The 18,071-nt window shown below is 44.3% G+C and overlaps 2 protein-coding genes across 4 annotated transcripts in view; one reads left to right on the forward strand and one right to left on the reverse strand.

The window, feature by feature from the left end:
• FAM219A (family with sequence similarity 219 member A) overlaps positions 1-8,668 on the reverse strand; it is a 93,395-nt gene extending 84,727 nt beyond the window's left edge. For 2 of the 3 annotated variants that reach the window (XM_064735224.1, XM_064735223.1), the window contains exon 1: positions 8,453-8,668. In XM_064735224.1, coding sequence (XP_064591294.1) covers positions 8,453-8,512 — 60 coding nt within the window. In that variant the 5' untranslated portion in view covers positions 8,513-8,668. The remainder of the gene's footprint in view (positions 1-8,452) is intronic. The other variant, XM_064735225.1, reaches the window with a different exon arrangement.
• Positions 8,669-9,202: 534 nt separating this feature from the next.
• DNAI1 (dynein axonemal intermediate chain 1) overlaps positions 9,203-18,071 on the forward strand; it is a 137,449-nt gene continuing 128,580 nt past the window's right edge. The window contains exon 1 of the mRNA XM_064735753.1: positions 9,203-9,287. Within this exon, the coding sequence (XP_064591823.1) occupies positions 9,255-9,287 (33 nt within the window). The 5' untranslated portion in view covers positions 9,203-9,254. The remainder of the gene's footprint in view (positions 9,288-18,071) is intronic.

Below are 18,071 nucleotides of genomic sequence, written 5' to 3' on the forward strand. Positions count from 1 at the left end.
GGCTGAGGAGAGAGCTGAGGTATGTTTGTTCTACCTGCTTCAGCACTGCCCACAGAGTCTAAACAATGTACTCTGGCAGGCAGATGGTGCTGGGTTACAGGAGTCACTTGGTGGGCAGTTATTTGATAGCCAACGCCTTTGTTCTACGCAGTAGAAATTAGGTGGCTCAGGAAGAATTTAAATATGTTCTAACAATGTAACTTGTTCACAGCAGAGGCTGAATCCCCAGCAGAGTTGCCACTATGGCTGGAATACCTTTTTAAGATGAAACAAACAGTACTCTCCTTTTTCCCTTCTGTATAGGAAATAAGGAAATAAGATCTTATCCATCTTTAGAGAGCCAGGGCTCTTCTCATTAAAAGCAATATGTGCTACTTTCAACTTTACTAAAAATACACTTTTCTCAGTCCACAACTAAGATGACTGCGACTCACCTAGTAAAAACTGTTGGGATGCAGCCTGAATACTCTGCACGTATTTAGGAGAGCACTTCTTTGCAAAGAAGTTTCCTGATGTGATAAAACCTTGCTATCCTGTGAATTGGTGATGGATGTGTCCAAAAGTTCAGCAGATTTGCTAGCAGTTACTCTTCAAAATCAAGCAAATTTCCACCTACAATTTCACTCACTCTGGCTCAGTAATACTCAGAGACAAACCAATGAAACAAATGCTTGCTTCCAACTGCTTACCACAAAATGGACACTAATCCATTGCACAAGATGATGCTCTAAAATTCAAAGAATAATGGTTCAGACTACAAATGCTTTGAGCTGAACTGATGGTGTTACTAGTGGCAAGTGGCTGCATCACTACAATGTTAATTTTATAGTGCCAGATACAGAATAACCTTGGCGGAATCCTATACTCAACTGCACAAGACCTCATTGGAGATGTATGGCATGTGTGTGAGGGGAAACACATTTCTACAGACTGCCTATGGAAAGTGACAAACAACTGATCTACGGAGAAGCTGAAAGGCAGCCAAGATCTTAAAATGTCTAAAGAAACAGGTACGCCATTGTCACTGACTAACTAGTAGTCCTGCTGTTAGCCAACTTTTAATCCTCTAGCCCACAGACCAAATTGGTAATGGGGTCTCCTCCTCTATCCTTATCAAGTTCAGGCTTCAATTCCACCAAAAGTAAAATGTACCTCCAGACAGGTCACAGCCCTGTTGGTAAGGTGAGGGCTTTCCTGGAATGAAGTCCTGCAGAAATTAAGGCATGCCTTGCTCTCCTCTCTCACTCTGGAATTTTCCTCATCTTGTCTCTTTACAGACCTGCCACTACCTGCTGGCAGAGAAAGGCTACAGCTATATCAGCACAGAAATTGCTGTCTGAGTAGGTATTAACATCATGCTACAGCTCACAAGCTCTTGGGAATGATGGTAGACTCCCAAGAGTGGACTGTGCAGATTTAATTGTTCATAGAGTTCACTGCCCCCTTTTAAATACCTTTCTTCACTCAGAAGATTTCCAAATATGACTGACAGAACAACTGTAGTCAGAACTTACACAAAGAAGCAGAGAAGAAGGAGCATGCCAGCCAGAACACACTCCTATATCCTGACAGGTCATCCTCCAGACACAACAGCACGTCCCTCACCAGCTTCCTTTGGGAGAATGTGCTGGACTACTGCTGGAGTTTTAGCCTGGCCTGGGGTGGTAACAAAAATGTTCCTGTACCTCTGCACCTCAGGCCTGACATGGGACAGGGAAGTGACAGGACAGAATCCCAATTAACTGAAGTATTCAGGGAAGCAATCTTTAGGCCACTGTTACAGATGACATGACAGCACATAAAAAAAAAGCTGTATAACTAAAAGCAGCATTATCTGAAATCAATTTTTTCAGGACCCATAGTCCTGCAACATTACAAATCTCATGTACTGTAAGCATTTACAAAACTAGTAGCTGTGTAACCCCTGGGCTACATTACAATGAATATATATAAGGATGACATTTTCATTTTAGAAGCTTTTTCCTTCTAGAAAAATGAGGGATTTTTGTACCTGCACTATAGACCTAATGTTATATTAACATACTACTTATAAGCTTTACAGGTACAGCATTTCATTTTGCTTTAGTTACTTGTGGTTTTCTGTTCTTCATTTTACAGGGAGATCTTAGCATGCGGCACAACTTTCTTAAGGTGAGATAGGCAGTATTTTGCAGAAATAAAGAATGCAGATTTTATAAGCATGCCAAGCACTCATACTCTCTGCTGACTAAAATTACAGGTTTTTTAAAAAAATGAAGCATGAAAAAAAAGATAGATAATATAATTTATTTTCATTCTCTTCTGATGTTAAAAAACAAAGCTGTACATAAATGCATCTTCTGTACCCTCAAAATTTCTGAAAATTTTACACTTTCAGAACTGGTGCAGATTTGGCATCTCAGCTGAAGAGCCAGCAGTATCACTGTAGGATTTGGCTGAACAAAACCCTTACTTTGGCTGTCATCATCATAACTAGAGCTACAAGCCTGAGGCCCCTGCTGGCAAGGAACCAGGCCAGGCACAATGATTCAGATTGAGATATAGGAACCACCAGCCCAATTTCTCTGGAAAGAGCTCCCATTTTTCATGTGGGCTGAAAACCAGGAAACTGAAATACTGCATTCCTGCTGTTTTCAGAAAGTGAGCCAAAGTCTTAGAAGTTTGTGTCAAAGCTCCACTGAAGCTGCTGCACTTCGACAGATGCGTTCTTGGGAAAAGTGGTACTGATGCCATGTAAGCAAAGGCACTTTTACTCTACTTTCATTTTTGTGCTAAGAACAGAAACTGCCTGTGTTGGTCTATAGGAGCAACGTGTGATCCAACACTGTCACCTGTCACTCTGCCATCACATGCCAGCCAGGGCTTGGAGCACGCAAGACACACGGGCTCGGGAGGCATCCATGTTCCAACAGACTCAAGATACAGCCCCACTGCAGCGTGCTCGGTACGTTTCATTTTAACAAAAATTCTAAGGGTTTGGCAAGAGTTTAGGTAACAGTCCAAAACACAGATTTAAAAATCACAGGGAGAGTGTTCAGTGAGACTCCAGTGCTGAAGCAAAGATGGCTTCACACACAACTACAGGGCCAGCCACTCTTATTACAAAGGAAATTTTACTTCTTTTTTGTCTGCAGCATCCTCACTGTGCAAGTTTCCCTTCATCTCTCTTTCCCTTTAATATCTACCACTGTAATAAGAATTTTATGTTAGGAAACCTTCCTGGCAAAAAACTTGCTAGAAAACAAATCATCATAACAAATGCACCACCACCAACAGACCAGGAAAAATTGACTAGTTGGAAGTTAAGACATCAAATACCAACTCCATCAGCCAAGAAAGCTATCTCCCCAGTGTAAGTGTCCCAGAAATAATGAATTTCAGGCCTCATCACATCCCTGCAAACCCTGAACTGATTTTATCTGGAAATAACCCTCTACCCAGCAGCTAAGGCAGAGAAACCTTTCTGTGAGGGCAGAAGGATCACAACAGGTCAAGCTGGAAATGAACAGAATCTTAGCAGAACAGAATTCCTGCAGTTGAGCTTGCATGATGTTGATAAAGATGGTGTGACACAAAACATTAGGAGTAAACAGAACACCCTGTAAATTAGTTTATATTAATTTGAAAAGGCAGACATTTTTAGAAGAGAAGCCAAATGTGACCAATATACAAGAATGGAAATGTGTATCAGAACAAATAGTTCCATTTTAATGGACAGGCATGACATGAATGTGACAAAGTGCCAGTGACCAGTCTGTCTTCTTTTCCAGAATGAAAATGTACAGAATTGTACCACAACACCAAAATAAGCAGTGTAACGTGTCTCTCCAAGGTTTGAAACACTGGGCCTCATCCTATCTGACAACTGGATGATGTTTAACCATGTTAATCCAGGTTACCAGGTACCGTATGCCATCTTGTCCATCTGCACATAGCAACTCTGTCCCATTAAGCCTTGTGCTGAACCTCTCTTTTGGGTGCACATCAGTTACCCAGCAGTTCTCAAAACACATTTGCAGAGATCACACAGAGTCAAGTCAGCTTGCCTGACTTCACGATGCTTATCCAAACAAGCTGGAAAGACGAGGAAAATGACTGCCCACCTCATTAATTTCACATCACTGCATCCAATGTTAAGTGCTGGAGAGCACACATGACAGACCTGGCCAACATGCAACCTGCAGGCCAAACGCCTCTCAGGTCAGCAATATAATCCCTATCTGACTTGTTATCAGCAGAGATCCTGGTAGGCTTTGTCCAGCCTGCACTAGTTGGGTGCTGCCCTTAGCCTTGCAATGGGAAACCAACAGAGACCTCGGTGGGACAAGGCTGTCAAAGAGACAATGTTCCCCAACCAGACACATTTTAGCTTTAAAGAACTTAGTTTTGCAAAAAGCCATGTCAGGTTCTCTGTCCCAGGTCTGTACATAAAGCACTTGTTACTGTCAGGATGTGCTGCCAGCAGACACCAGACATTAGTGTACTATCACCCCTGACAGACAGCTGATCAATAAATAGCTCAAGTGGCAGTGGCAGGTCTGGAGGTTGGAACGGTTCAGAAAGGTTTCAGACTGTGTTCTAAGAAAGGTATAGCTGCTACATGCCAAAGAGAAGCCAATCCTTTAATTTTGAAGATGGGCAGACCAGGAGGCCTGTCAGATGGTTTCCAGGCAGATCAGCAGCAGCTGTCCTGGAGTTCAGTGTAAAGACATCAAAAGCTAAGATGACACTTTATCCATGCAGATGAACAGACATGCAAAAGCATGCATGCAGGTCAACAACACAAAGTTCAGGATTTTGAGCAAACCCTAGCTTCACAAACCTCATTTCAGGACCTGCCACACACTGGCCAGCACTCAGAGGGAACAGTGCTTTCCTGGGACACCCTGTTCCCGTTGGAACACGATGAAAAAATATTTCATCCAGTTGTATACTCTATATATCAAGCAAGGGACCTTCTTTGTTTGCTTTTAGCAGGGAATTATGCTTAGAAACATTTATTTTTATATACAGATTCAATGACAAGTCATGGTGACTTTAGGTAACACATGAAAAACAAACTTTTACTTCAGCTTTCTGGATGTGGAAAAGAGTGACAGATGCATCTCTCCCTGAGGCCGTTGGAAATGAAAGCTTTTAAACTGGGAAGTAGACAGTAAGTCCTGAGATTACAAGGTTATTCTCTACTTTTGTACTGATTTTGACAGGGATAAAGTTCATTTTCTTCACAGTGGCTACTGCGGGGCTGTGTTCTGGGTTTGTGCTGAAAACAGTATTGATAACACAAAGATGTTTTGGTTATTGCTGGGCACGTTCTCACCCCACCCCACCAGCCAGGAGTCTGGGGGTGCACAAGAGGTTGGGCAGGCACACAGATGGGCCAGCTGACCCCAGCTGACCACAGGGATATTCCATACCATATGCTCAGCGTACAAAGCTAGGAAGAAGGACCAGGGGGGAATGTTTGGGGTGATTTTTTGGAGGCATTTGTCCTGCCAAGTATTCATCAGGTGTAATGGAGCCCTGCCTTCTTCTCTGGGCATGGCTGAACACCTGCCTGCCCAAAGGAAATGGTGGATTGATTCCTTGTTTTGCTTTGCTTGTGTGCATGGTTTTAGCTTTACTTATTAAACTGTCTTCATCTCAACCCACAAGTTTTCTCACTTTTACTTGTCTGATTCTCTCCCCCATCCTGATGTGGGAGGGAAGTGAGCAAGTGGCTGTGAGTGATTTATTTGTTAACTGCATTTAAACCGCAACCTTAAAAGTACAGAATGGGAGGGAGAGTGACAGACACACAGTAACTGTAATGGCACAAAGTAGCATTGGCCAGAACTGCATCACCCAAACAAGCTAATATGAGAAATCCCAGACTGGCAAGGATTCTTCCAAGTATCCAGTCCCTATCAGCAAAGTACACACCAGGAATTACAAAGCAGAGGAACACACCAGAAATGCTGTACCAGACTTGCTACATCCCACTTCTGAGACCACTGTCAACATTTCCATGCCTCTGGAAAAATCCTATACACCCAGTCACAACAATTGTGTGTGTAGACCCCTGAACACTCAAGACCCCCAAAACCAACAGGTTTCACTATGAGCTCCAGTAGTCAGAAAAGAACTGAAGCCCTGAAGCACAGATTCAGAGTATTTTTTTAATGCAAGTGTTAAAGCTCTTTGTGAAAATTTTCTAATTCTAATGTTGAAGGAAACTGTCTCCTAAGCTTACTATCACTGCTGTCCAATCCACCATCATATTCTTCTCTGAGTTGGACCAGATACGCTGTTTGGATTCTGCCTGGTTCATGTTCATACAAACACGCATGTATCTGCAAATTCCACTCTTCCACTATTATCATGGATTTTCTAGAAAACACTTAGAGTATTGTTTTGTCTGGCAACAGCTTTTTCAAACTTGCTACTTTGACTACTGTGCCTTCAATAAAACAAATAAAGATGGCCATTCTTGTCACATTTGTTGAGTCTCCTATATAAAAACACCAACAATAAGCCCATATCAGCTTGTACGGACAGTTTTTTGCCCCCCACAAAGGCTTGAAGCCAAAGAAACAACCAACAAAAAACAAAACAAAACAAAAACAACCAAACCCAGAATGCAACCCAAACAAAGCATATTTTCAGAATTTATCAACGCTCCCACAGTAAGAGAAATGTATTTCTTGCCACTGAAAGATAATTTGAGTCTGTAGACCTTGAAGAGCTTTTCTGTTCACAAGACACTTGTGGTGCTCTCAACTTCTTACAAACACTAACGGCAACAAGGAACCAAGGTTGTGTTTACATCAACTCTAAATAACGTACGGTCTGATATATTAGAAATCTCAAAAGTGCTTCAGTGCTGGCACAAACCTAGCAACAACCTATCCTCACCTGCTGCCAAAGGGAACTGTGCAAGTATTTCACTGAAATTCCGTCCACCTTCCCAAACAATTCATATGCCTGTCTCACGCAATCAGATGCCGCGATGGGAATTGCTTACTCCAGGTGCCAAAAGGAATCAAACACTTTGAGCAAGGAAGCTCATTATCCAGCTTTCAGTTTAATGCCAAAATGAAGTGTATTTCAACAGGCACCAGGTTACTAATAACACACCTCCAGGCAGAGACTGAGGAAGATGGGAGTAAGGGGAAGGGAACACACAACAGAACCTCTTCCAGGTAGGAAACAGAAATGGGCAAACACATTCAAGAGGTCTGTGGCAGGCAGATGGGGCACAACACATACACAAACAAGCCTGTGGCATTACAGCAATGCAGCTACAAGCTCGTAAGAAGTGTTGCACTACCTGATGATGGTGTAGCACCTCCCCTGGCTGCCAGCCAGCTGGCCTTCCTTCATAACCCATTTCAAAAACTATCAGGACCACTCTACCTGCCCACTTACACATCTGCAAAGTCCTCTGAGCCTGCAGACTTCCTTCTCTGAAAGATTCCCCAGGGTCCCATGTAGTAGTGTAACCATTATGTCAGGCTCTTCAGAGCTCATTAATTGAGTATAATTGTGTCTATGACGTGAAAAAAACATCCTGGTATGAAAAACAGATGTGGTGGCACGGCATCAAACCCTCACAGATTGCTTTCCTTGCACAAATCATTTAATGTGAGCAAAGCTAATTTGATGGTGATGTTTCTTTGAAATTCTTCCATGATGAAGGAAACTGTTTCCTAAGCTTACTATCACTGCTGCCCAATCCACCATCATATCCCGAAACAACCGGGCTGGACCAGAGAAGCTGATGTTTCTTTGCAGAACACCTGGACTTTACACAAGATGAGCTCTCCTCGCTGCAGCTTAGTGTCGAGAGCAGGCTACAAAACCATCCTCGGAGAAGGTCCTGCGGCTTCACAGCGCTTGTACCTTCAGACCCACCCCGAGCAGCTCCGCTATTCCCGGGGAGCATCGCTCCGCGCACCTCCCAGCCCGTGCAGGGCACAAACACCGCCCGATTCCTCCACAGACACCTCACCCAGCTTGTAAAGTCAATTAAAAGCCCAGCCGCCCTCAGCGCCTACAACCGGGCTCCCCGGTCCTCCTCCCTCGTCCCCAGGCCGTTCGCGTGCCCAGCGGGGGGAGAACACTCCGGGATGCTCCGGGAGGAGCGGCGTCTCCATCGCGGCAGCAGCGGAGCCGCCCGCCTGCCCCCGCCCGCTTCTGCTACCGACGGCACTCCAGAACACACCGGGGGAGGAGGAGGATGAGGAGGAGGAGAAGAGGACGGGGAGGGGGGCAGGATAAGAGGACGGCCCGGGATGACACAGCAGCGGCCCCGGGCCCGCCGAGGATGGCGGCAGCGCCCAGGACATCCCGTTATATAACGGCGGCACGGCCGCGCCCGCAGCGCCGACACCCGGGGGCGTGTGCGCGACCCCCTCGGCACCGGGGTCATTTCAACCCGGGCACAGCGCGGCCCCGCCCGCCCGCCCCTCACCAGCGGCTGCATCTCGGCGCGCACGGCGGGCACCTGGAACCGGTCTATCTCCTCCATCATCTTGGCGGCGGCGCCGAGCGCGGCGGGCGGAGCACGGGGGGCAGAGCGGGCGGCGCGGGCGGCTCCTCAGGCGCCGAGAGGGGACAGCGACAGCGACAATGACAACGACACCGCCCGCGGCTGCGGCTGCCTCATCGCCGCCGCCGCCGCCGTGACTCAGCCGCGCCGCTTCCGGGTCCGGCCGCCGCCCCGCCCCTTCTGAATATTCATAAAGGGCGGGGCCACTGTCCCTCGCTCGGGGCCCGGATGCTAGGTTCCCCTGCCCCGCCATATATGAATATTCATGAGGGGCGGGAGCGCTGTCATTGGTAACAAAACGGTGGTCTCCTTGCGACCCCGCCTTCTTCTGAATAGTCATTCGAGGGCGCAACCACTACAACCAGTTTTGTGCCCCGTCACTCCATTCCCCGAGGTCTGCCCCCCAAACTGAATATTCATAAAGCGGGAGGGACCTCGGTCACCAGGTCGAGGCCCAGCTGCTTCATTTCCAATGGCTCGGCCTAATTTGAATATTCATAAAGGGGCGGGGCCTGCCGTCAGTCTGTCTGGGCCGGGGCGCTCTGTTTGCAGCGGCAGCTGGGATGTACCATTTCCTCCCCGAGGGGAGAGCGGGGGGAGTTGGAGAATGGCCGGGTCCATCCTCCATTTCCGTCGCGTTGCCATGGCTGCTGCCATCAACTTCCGGCGTGCCGGGCGGGCGCGGGATTGAGGCGAGGGCCGTCCGCTCCGCTGAGGAACGGCCATGCCCCCCAAGGCGGCCGACAAGCGCCGGCAGGTAAGGGCTTGCCGCTTTCCCGTGGTGGCAGCAGCGCCGAGGTGACGTCACTGCGTGCGCCGTGACGTCACACCCGCATGGCGTCACCGCGGCGCCTCGCGGGAGGCGGCAGCCCAGCAGAGGGAAGGTCGCTGTGCAGCCCCGGTGTGACCCTGTTGCCCTCGGTTCCTCCTCTGAGCGCTGTCCGTGGTGTGACGCCAGCGGTGACGTCACCGTTCCCCAAATCGCCACCCGTGACGTCACTGCGTGGAGCACATATCTTTCCCTCCGGGTTCACAGAATCATCAGGGCTGGAAGAGACCCCCGGAGATCACCCAGCCCACCCCCCCTGCTAAGGCAGGGCCACCTGGAGCAGGTGACACAGGAACACATCCAGGTGGGGCTTGGACGTCTCCAGAGAGGAGACTCCAGGAGCTCCCTGCACAGCTCTTCTGCCACCCTCAGTGTAAAGAAATTCTTCCTCAGGTTGAGGTGGAGCTTCTTGTGTTTCAGTTTATGGACACTGCTCCTTGTCCTGTCACTGGGCACCACTGAAAAGAGTCTGGCACCATCCCCTTGCCACCCACCTTTGATATATTTATATGCATTAATAAAATCCCCTCTCAGTCTTCTCCAGACTGAACAGGGCCAGCATCAGAACATGCAGTCTCTCCTTGTAAAAGAGATGTTTCAGACCCCAAATCATCCTTGTGGACTCTGCGGGATCCTCTCCAGCAGCTCCTTGTTTTCCTTGTGCTGAGGAGCCCAGAAGGGGACAGAGCACTCCCGATGTGCCCTCAGGGCTGAGCAGAGGGGCAGGCTCACCTCCCTTGACCTGCTGGCCACCTGATGCACCACAGGATATCACTGGCAGCAGGGGCACACTGTGGGCTCACAATCACCTCACAATCTGCCAATACACCCAGGCACTACTAAGCAGAGCTGAGGGGTTGAAGTGACAGCTTAGGTTGCCCCACAGAGCTGTGGCAGTGGAGTCAGCCCTGCCCCTCTTGGCCTTGTCGAGTCCTGGCTACATCATATTGTGTCATGCTGTGTCACGCTGTCCCTTCAGCTGCCCGTGATGCCCTGAGAGTTCTGTGGCATTACACAGCTCTTCCAACCAGCCTGTCTCAAAGCTGCAGCACCCTTCACTCTGTCACCATGCTGTTCAGCCCTGTGAGACTACCAAGTCTTCAGACACTGTCAGGCCATTTCATCACACTTCCAGTATGCAGCACCCCTTCCAAGGCAGGTCCTAATGTGTTGCCAGCCTGCCCGTGGATCTCCCAGAGACATTGAGTAGACAAGATAAAATCCATTTTCTTGCAAAATTTTTAAAAATTCTTTTTAGTTATACCCAGCTGTAAATTTTGTCTCTTTCCTTTTGCTTTGTTATTTGGTCTTTGCTCAGCTCCAGCAGTGAAGAGGAGTCATTTGCTACCCTTCCTGGCCCTAAACCTAGACTGCTGTGGGGTCCCTGTCTGTGAGACCTCACTGTAATCCTTTGGGCTCTGTGTAGGCATGTCTGCATGCGTCCTCTTTTAGGATAAAAATCTCAGGTTAATTTGAGTAATTCCTGGGTCTTGTCTGCTATTGGATTTTCAAAGGGTTTAATTTAAAAGTGGATGGTGGCCTGGCTGATAAAACCCTTTTGTTAACATTTTTAGATCAATCATAACACACTTGATGTTAGGGTTGGTGGGTGGAGGGTTATCAGGCATGGAAGCAAGAGTGAGAGGATCACTCTGACATTCCTAGTCACCTAGTAAGTATTAATAAGTATCAAGATACAAAGGGCTTTATAAAGTTTTCAAAGGGGACAAACTCAGAATTAAAACCCACATTCAGTTCTAGACAATGAAGATGTTTGTGCGAAAATTGTAAAAAACACATTAATAATGACAGGAACTAAACTGGGGATGAAATTCTTGCTCTGAATTTCAGTTTCTTTTATTTTCAGAATTTCCACATAAATATTTTCAATCATTTTTAGTATCCATTATCTCAATACTCTGAAATGGAGAGGCTTTGATTGGCATGTTTGAAAAACTTAATGTGCTGTAAAGGCATTCCTTTTATTTTAAAGCTCTTGAAACATCATAAACTGTTTAAACTCTGAGGATGTTTGGCTTTTCACATAACTTTCATCACAATAACCTAAAAGGCAATAATTTTAACTTGTCCTGTGTCACATTTCCTATATTTGCCTTGAGCTTGTTAAATCTGATTGCTGTTTCACATCCTTTTATCTGCTAGAATATTCTTGCAGTGGAGGAATTACTCAGTGGAACTACCTCTGCATCCAGAGGTATTCAACAACACAATTTTTCCCTCATTTTCCCTGACTCAGAGTACAGATGACATCTGAGGGGCTTTGGGAGTGTGGGGAGTGAATGCCTTTGTGCTTGAGGACCTGATGTTTGATATCTACTTGGCCATAGTGGCCACTGTAAAACTAATTGGTGGGTCAAGGTTTAGATTCCAACTCTTAACAAGAATTCTTCTGTAGTATTATGCTCTTTCCCCCTCTCCCTGTGCTTTTTTTTTTCTTCTGTTTTTTGTATATTGCTTTATTCTTTATTAGGTTTTTCGCTGCTGACTGCTTTCACTTTGAAATTTTTTTTCCTGACATTGCTCTCAAAGCTGGGATACTTACCTGTTCACCTGTTCCTTTTTACCTTATATCACTTCCAGCTCCTCCTCTGCTTTCATGACTCTATGTTCTTGACATGCTTAGTGATAAATTCTTGTTTTGTTTCTTCTTCTCCTTATGTGGGGATTGTCTGCTCTTCTTCTGTGCCTGTCTTGTATCTGCATTCTCCTCTAACATCAGTTTCTTGCTTTGTTTCACTCCTTTTTTTCTTTATCCACATGATTTCTGCCTCCAGCTCAGACTCCAGCCCCCTGATGGCTGAAAATATGTCAAAGTTGGGCTGATCATAAGAATTAAAGTCTATGGTGTTCCAGATGAATTATTTGAGTTGACCAAGCCTTATTTATAAATGCCTGTAGGCTTTCATATATTTCTGTACATTAATAATAAACTGTAGTGTTTCAATGTTCAAAGTCTTAAAATAGTGCTGTATGTCTGATCTTTGTGCTTCCAATGCAGCTTTGGAAATAACACCTATGTATGTTCTGTACTTCAATGACACCATTCCTTTCATATCTGAAATACATTATGCACAATTGAACTCAACAGTTTTTGTAGGGATGTGGAATTATGGAAGAGCATAGGCCAACTTTCCTGCATCAGACTGAAGGGAATGAGTGCATCAGATTCTCAGCTTTCGTGAAAAATGAGGTCTTGAGCATGGCAAGCAGGATGCTCAGAAGTGTGGTGTTAACAGCAGAGATGTGTGGCATGTGCATATGAGCTTGCCAAAAGTGTTAGGGCAGGGAACAGCACCCTGTTGGTCTTGTGTCAGTCCTGTGTGGAGAGGAGAGAAAGTGGCCAGTGATTTTGAGATTGTTATTTTGAACATGTTTGACAGGTTGGAAGTGTTTGTTTCAGATTTCCGTGCCTTTGCTGTGTAGCTCAAGGAAAATCCCTGAGTCAGCTGTGTTGAGCACCCTGTGCTATTGTGTATCTTGGTGGCTGCACCCCCCTCAAGGAGAAGCAAGATCTTGTTATGGCTCCTTAGCAGATCTTGCATACATTTAGCATTTAAAATGCAAAACCAGACTATTCAATCTTACCAGTTAGGGTTAACCCCACTGCTGGAACAGATCACTTAAGCAGTGCTAAGAAAGGGTCTGAATTAGGACAGAGAGGCATTTCTTTTTACCCTTGTGGTCTTGCACCCACTGACATTGAAACAGCTTCTTTGCTGTTCAGCAAGTCACAAAAGAAACAAACCTCTTCCCCAAATACAGAGAACAATAAGACAGAGTTTACTTTTTTAGTATTTTCTTATTTTCTATATTTTATTCCCCTGAGAAGGCTTTTAAAGGTGCTTACTTGTTCTTACACATGCATTAACATATCCAGGGAGTATAAAGCAAACATTCCATTTAGTATTGGTCAAAAAGCATTAGAGAATGTATTGGCAAATAGCTCTTAAATTGGCATCCCTAGTGTGTGCAAATAAATATCTGCTACAGGGCAGGCTTCAAGTGACTTTGTTTCCATGCTGTGATTTCTTGCTCCTTATGCCAACGGGTGGTTTACTATGGAGTTTGTTAATATTCAAAACAGGAATAAAAAGCTAGCTGGAAACTTGCAAAATTGTTTTACAGAAGTGCCAGGCTTAGCTCTCATAATGTCTCTACCTCTTTCTTTTAGAATCCAACAAGTGCATTACTACCTTACGAGTACATTACATTTTCCCCACAATTCTAGTTAATTTCTGTGCTGTGCTGTAGAGGAAGTGGAAATTACTGTCTCTGCTCAGGAAGATGAACTAAACTTAACAGGAGCATTCTGTGATTGCTCAGACTTGTAGCCTGATTGTATTATGGTGACAGCTGGCATGGGGAGCAAAAAGGCTGCAGGAATGGCTCTTTCATTATATTTTAAAAATATAGTCTAGGTTTGTCATTTGCCCTGATGAGTGTTTCATTAATGTGTAATCAATTTTCAGCTCTTGGAAAATTATCTTAATATGAACTGAACTTCAGCTTGTCAGAGTGACCAACACGCATCATCACTGCTACTGAGCTCTCTGGTATTTTCGGCTGGATCTGTGAATCCAGGTCTACTTGTCCACCCTTATGCTTTTAAGGTGGACATTTTACATTTCTCAAGGAGTCACTGAATAGTGGTGTCTGGCTCCTCGCCATACAGTGACCCATTACAAGATCTAGTCTGAAAGGGGCAGTTTGGGAGAAAGATGTACTGTGGGAATCCTTAAAATCAGAGGGTTTTGGGAAAGCTGCAGAAGGCAGGCCTCAGAGACAGCAGAGCTGTGATTAGAGATAAGCAGTAGCCATAAGATAGGTCGGCAGAAAAGTTATGTAAGAAGTAGAAAAGTAAGGACAAATAGAACAATGGTCTGTGCATTAATGCTTGACTAGAATAACTCCCTAAGTTGCAGAAATATATATCTAGTGAGATATTAGGAAGTTCTAAGCTTAATAATGGAGCTCTGTGCATTATGTTTTAAGGCTTGCAAGTAGGTATTGTATTCCAAAATAAGCAAGCGTTGTTTTAACCAAAGGTAGGTGTGCTTATGGTGGGTGGATAGAACTACTGTCAATGTGCTTTTGCTTTGTGTGATTGGTCAAAAAACTTTTAAAGTTGTAACATTAAGTTCTTGGTCCGCTGCCTGGGATGTCTCAATCTGCTGCCTGAGCTGATGGCATCTTCCCATTGTCATAACCATGAAATGAGACTGATGCTGAAAACCAAAACAGCTCAAGATGTGTTCCTAGCAGTCCTGTCCTGTTTGTGATTGTACTGAGATGCAGTTTGGCAATATGTACCAGTCAGCAAAGGCTGCAGTGACAGCCCTTTTCCTGGATGGCAGCACAGCACATGTGGGAACAATCATTGCATGTCCTGTTTGGATAGACAGCACTGGCCTTGGGGCTGAACCTGAGGAATAGACACATTTTTCCAGGAGGGTTTCTGTGCTCACCAATTCAGGATTCAATCTGGTTTTAAATGAGCACTGGCTCTTGAGAGTAAATCTCTGCTTCCTAGGTCACCAGGATGATTTAGTTACCACTGGAATTGCCCCTGACAAGTCAGAGGATTTATGCAGCAAATGATAAAATAGTTGAAAAGCAAGGCTCAGGGAAAGCAGTTCAGAAGCAAACAGACTTGAAAAAACTTCAGAGCTTTTAATATTCAGTCAAGAATAGCAGTAGGTACTGGTAGTCCTGTCTCTTTTGTATAAATTCAGTTAATGATTCTCAGATCAGCAATTAGTGACTGTCATGTCAGCAGCAAAAAGGAGAGCAATGGGAAAAAAATGTAGATACAGTAAACCAGAAAAAGACCTGAATGTATGGTTGAGTGCGATTTTTTTATTTTCTTCATTGCAGGATGATCTGGTAATATTACAAGGGAGTTGAGGGCAAAACTTCTATTAAACATTGCAAGTCTTTGATGGTTCCCCTCATTATCTTTTTCTTTTAGGATGCAGAAATATGATACCTTTTATGAAATGCCAGCCTGGTAGGGCTTTCTTTGCAAACTTCTTTCTCATTTGCAGCAATGGTCTTTAGAAAGTCACCAGTAGTTTCTTCTTATTTTTGTTTTCCTATTTTATGACTACAGAAAAATTAAATATATATTATCCAGACATCCTACCCAAAATACAATTGGAAGTTCTTGTTGAATAGCTGAGCAGCAGAAAGACTCCCTGCTGAAGGACTTCATTTTGCATCTATTTGTACCTCTTGGTGGCTTCTCTGTGATCGAGGGAACTGTGAGAAGGGAAAGAAATATTAAATAGCATTTAAAACATCACTTATTATCTGTTTCCTCTTTTCATTTTTATTATCCTATTGAATTATGGTATCTTTGCTGTAGTCTATAGTCAGTTTGTCTTGTAGCATAGTAGACGTCTGGCCCAGGGAAGAATTCCTATGTGCTGATATCATACACACCCTGGAAGAAAGATCCAGAAAGAAACAGTCTTCTGCAGCCTTTATCTAAGTATGGTGACTGTCGCAGGCTTCTAATATATTTTTGCTGTTGGAAGTGTGGCAATCTGTTAATTTATTTAATGTAAGATAGTCATCAGAGTAAACATTACTAGCCTCCATTAATTCTGACTCTGGCATTTTTCTCTGGAGCACTTGAGCATCTCCCGGAGTGGTCAGAGTCACGATGGTGACCTGGAGGTGAGAAACTCCTTAATGCCTCCTGCCTGTTCTTTAGTTCCCTAGCAACCATGTCTGCTCTTTTTTCCCTAATATAAATTCCTCATGATTATTCACAGTCCTCATTAATTAATATTATTATTAAAGGCAGGGATAGCAGCACATTTATTAGGAAAATTTAGGAAGACAGTTGATTTTTTTTTCCTGTAGCAAAACCATCTTTAGTTTATCTAGAATTTGCTAAAATGTAACTATTTGGATTGATTAGTTCTTTGTTGGATGTCTGATTTAGGCTTTGGATTACAAAAACCCCCCACCACTCTAGATGCTGAACAATATGAAGCAATATTCTATAGCAACATAACCTGGGAGGACTGAAGTGAGGCAGGAAACCTACAAAAAACAAAGTGTGGGACTATGGAATTAAGCTGTGTATCATAATGCCTGTGCCCAATGGAATGAAATGAATGTTTCCCCGGCAACCTTAATTCTCACATTTTCTAAGTTCTGAATGCTTCTCTTTGAGATGTTAATAATAGTTAACTTTTTTCCCCTATAGCTAATGTGAGACACAAAAATGTGGTTGAATTTTAAACATGCATATGAAGGCAAGTAAGCATCTTACTAGTGAATATTGAATGTACAATCATTATGTTGATTCACAGTTATAATTTGGTTTTTGTTTGTATTGCAGATGTGGTTGTGAATTCTTCCCTATTGTATGAACGCTGTGTGATTTATTTAGGTAGCTGTCAGAGCAAAAGGATTACATTTTTAATCATAGTTTATGGGTAATGCATTGTTACAGTAAAAAGAAAAATGGGGAAGCCATGGTGATGGGACACGAACTACCTAGGTGATATTAAGGACTGTTTACAGCTAATGTGGCAGAGAGAACTTTTAAGAAAAGGTATTAAAAAAGAAAGTGTTCTGGCTTTGGAGAGATTTACAGAGAGCAGGAGCTTGCAAAAAAAGCCAGCAAAAGAGCAAAGCACAGATACACCAATGAAAAGGAATGTCAAGACAGTCCTTTTCATCAAGCAGCACAGCAATTATTTCTGTGCTATTGTCTGAATTAGGAAACAGTAAAAGATTTTGTATTTTTGACTGATTTATGTTTGCTCCCCAGCTTACTTCTTGTAATAGTTTTAAACAGATCTACTAGTTTTGATGACCTTCACATGCTGCTAATATTGCCAAAATACTCGGAACCCATCTTTCCTCATCTTATTTTTTTATCTTTGTGCCACCTTCCAGCTGGGTTCCAAAAGTCTGAGATACTTTGGGACGCACCTTCTGCAGCATAGGTGGCAGTAGCAGGAATGATGCTTGCAGAACAAAGTATGTCTTTGCTTTTCATGCTGACTTCAATAGAGTACTGAGTCTAGTGGAGCTAGAGTCACTACCTTCACTTGCAAGAGTCCAGAATATCCAACAAAAAAGTCATTCAACTTTTGTTGTTGTTGCAGTAGGCCTCTGCATTGTGAGGGATGTTTTATCTGGGCAGGAGACAAGAGTTTTGCTGAACAACCCCAGAATAAGCTAAGGACCAACTCCTTAGACAGCTCCAGGTATGGCTGTCCTACCTTTGTGGAGCACACAGGGAAGAAAGCCCCATACCCACACTGATCTCTGTCTGCTGGCTCCCATCCTCCCATTTCAGATTTATCATGTCTTTGGCATGGGCTATGTCCATGCAGTGCAGCATTTGACCAAGGATCTGTGTCATAACAAAGTAGTTCTAAAGCATAATTGTTCAGGTTGGATGGAGTGGTTGGAGTTTCTTCAGTTCAAAATACCAGACATAATAATTTTATGCCCTGTCAGTCATGTGCTTGCTCCCTGCTTTTGGGAATTACTTGGCTTAGTTCCAGGGAGCCCCCAAGTAAGCTGTCACAGTCAGCAAGTAGAGGCTGGTAGGAAAACAGAAGCATGGAGAAGGCTGGTGTATCTCACTGACAGATGCAATGAAACCTCTTCCTTGAATACCCTCTCCCAGTCATAAAGAACAGCCATCCTTTGATAAAGGTTAAA

Source organism: Zonotrichia leucophrys, chromosome Z (assembly GCF_028769735.1).
Source record: "Zonotrichia leucophrys gambelii isolate GWCS_2022_RI chromosome Z, RI_Zleu_2.0, whole genome shotgun sequence".
Classification (NCBI taxonomy): Eukaryota; Metazoa; Chordata; class Aves; order Passeriformes; family Passerellidae; genus Zonotrichia; species Zonotrichia leucophrys.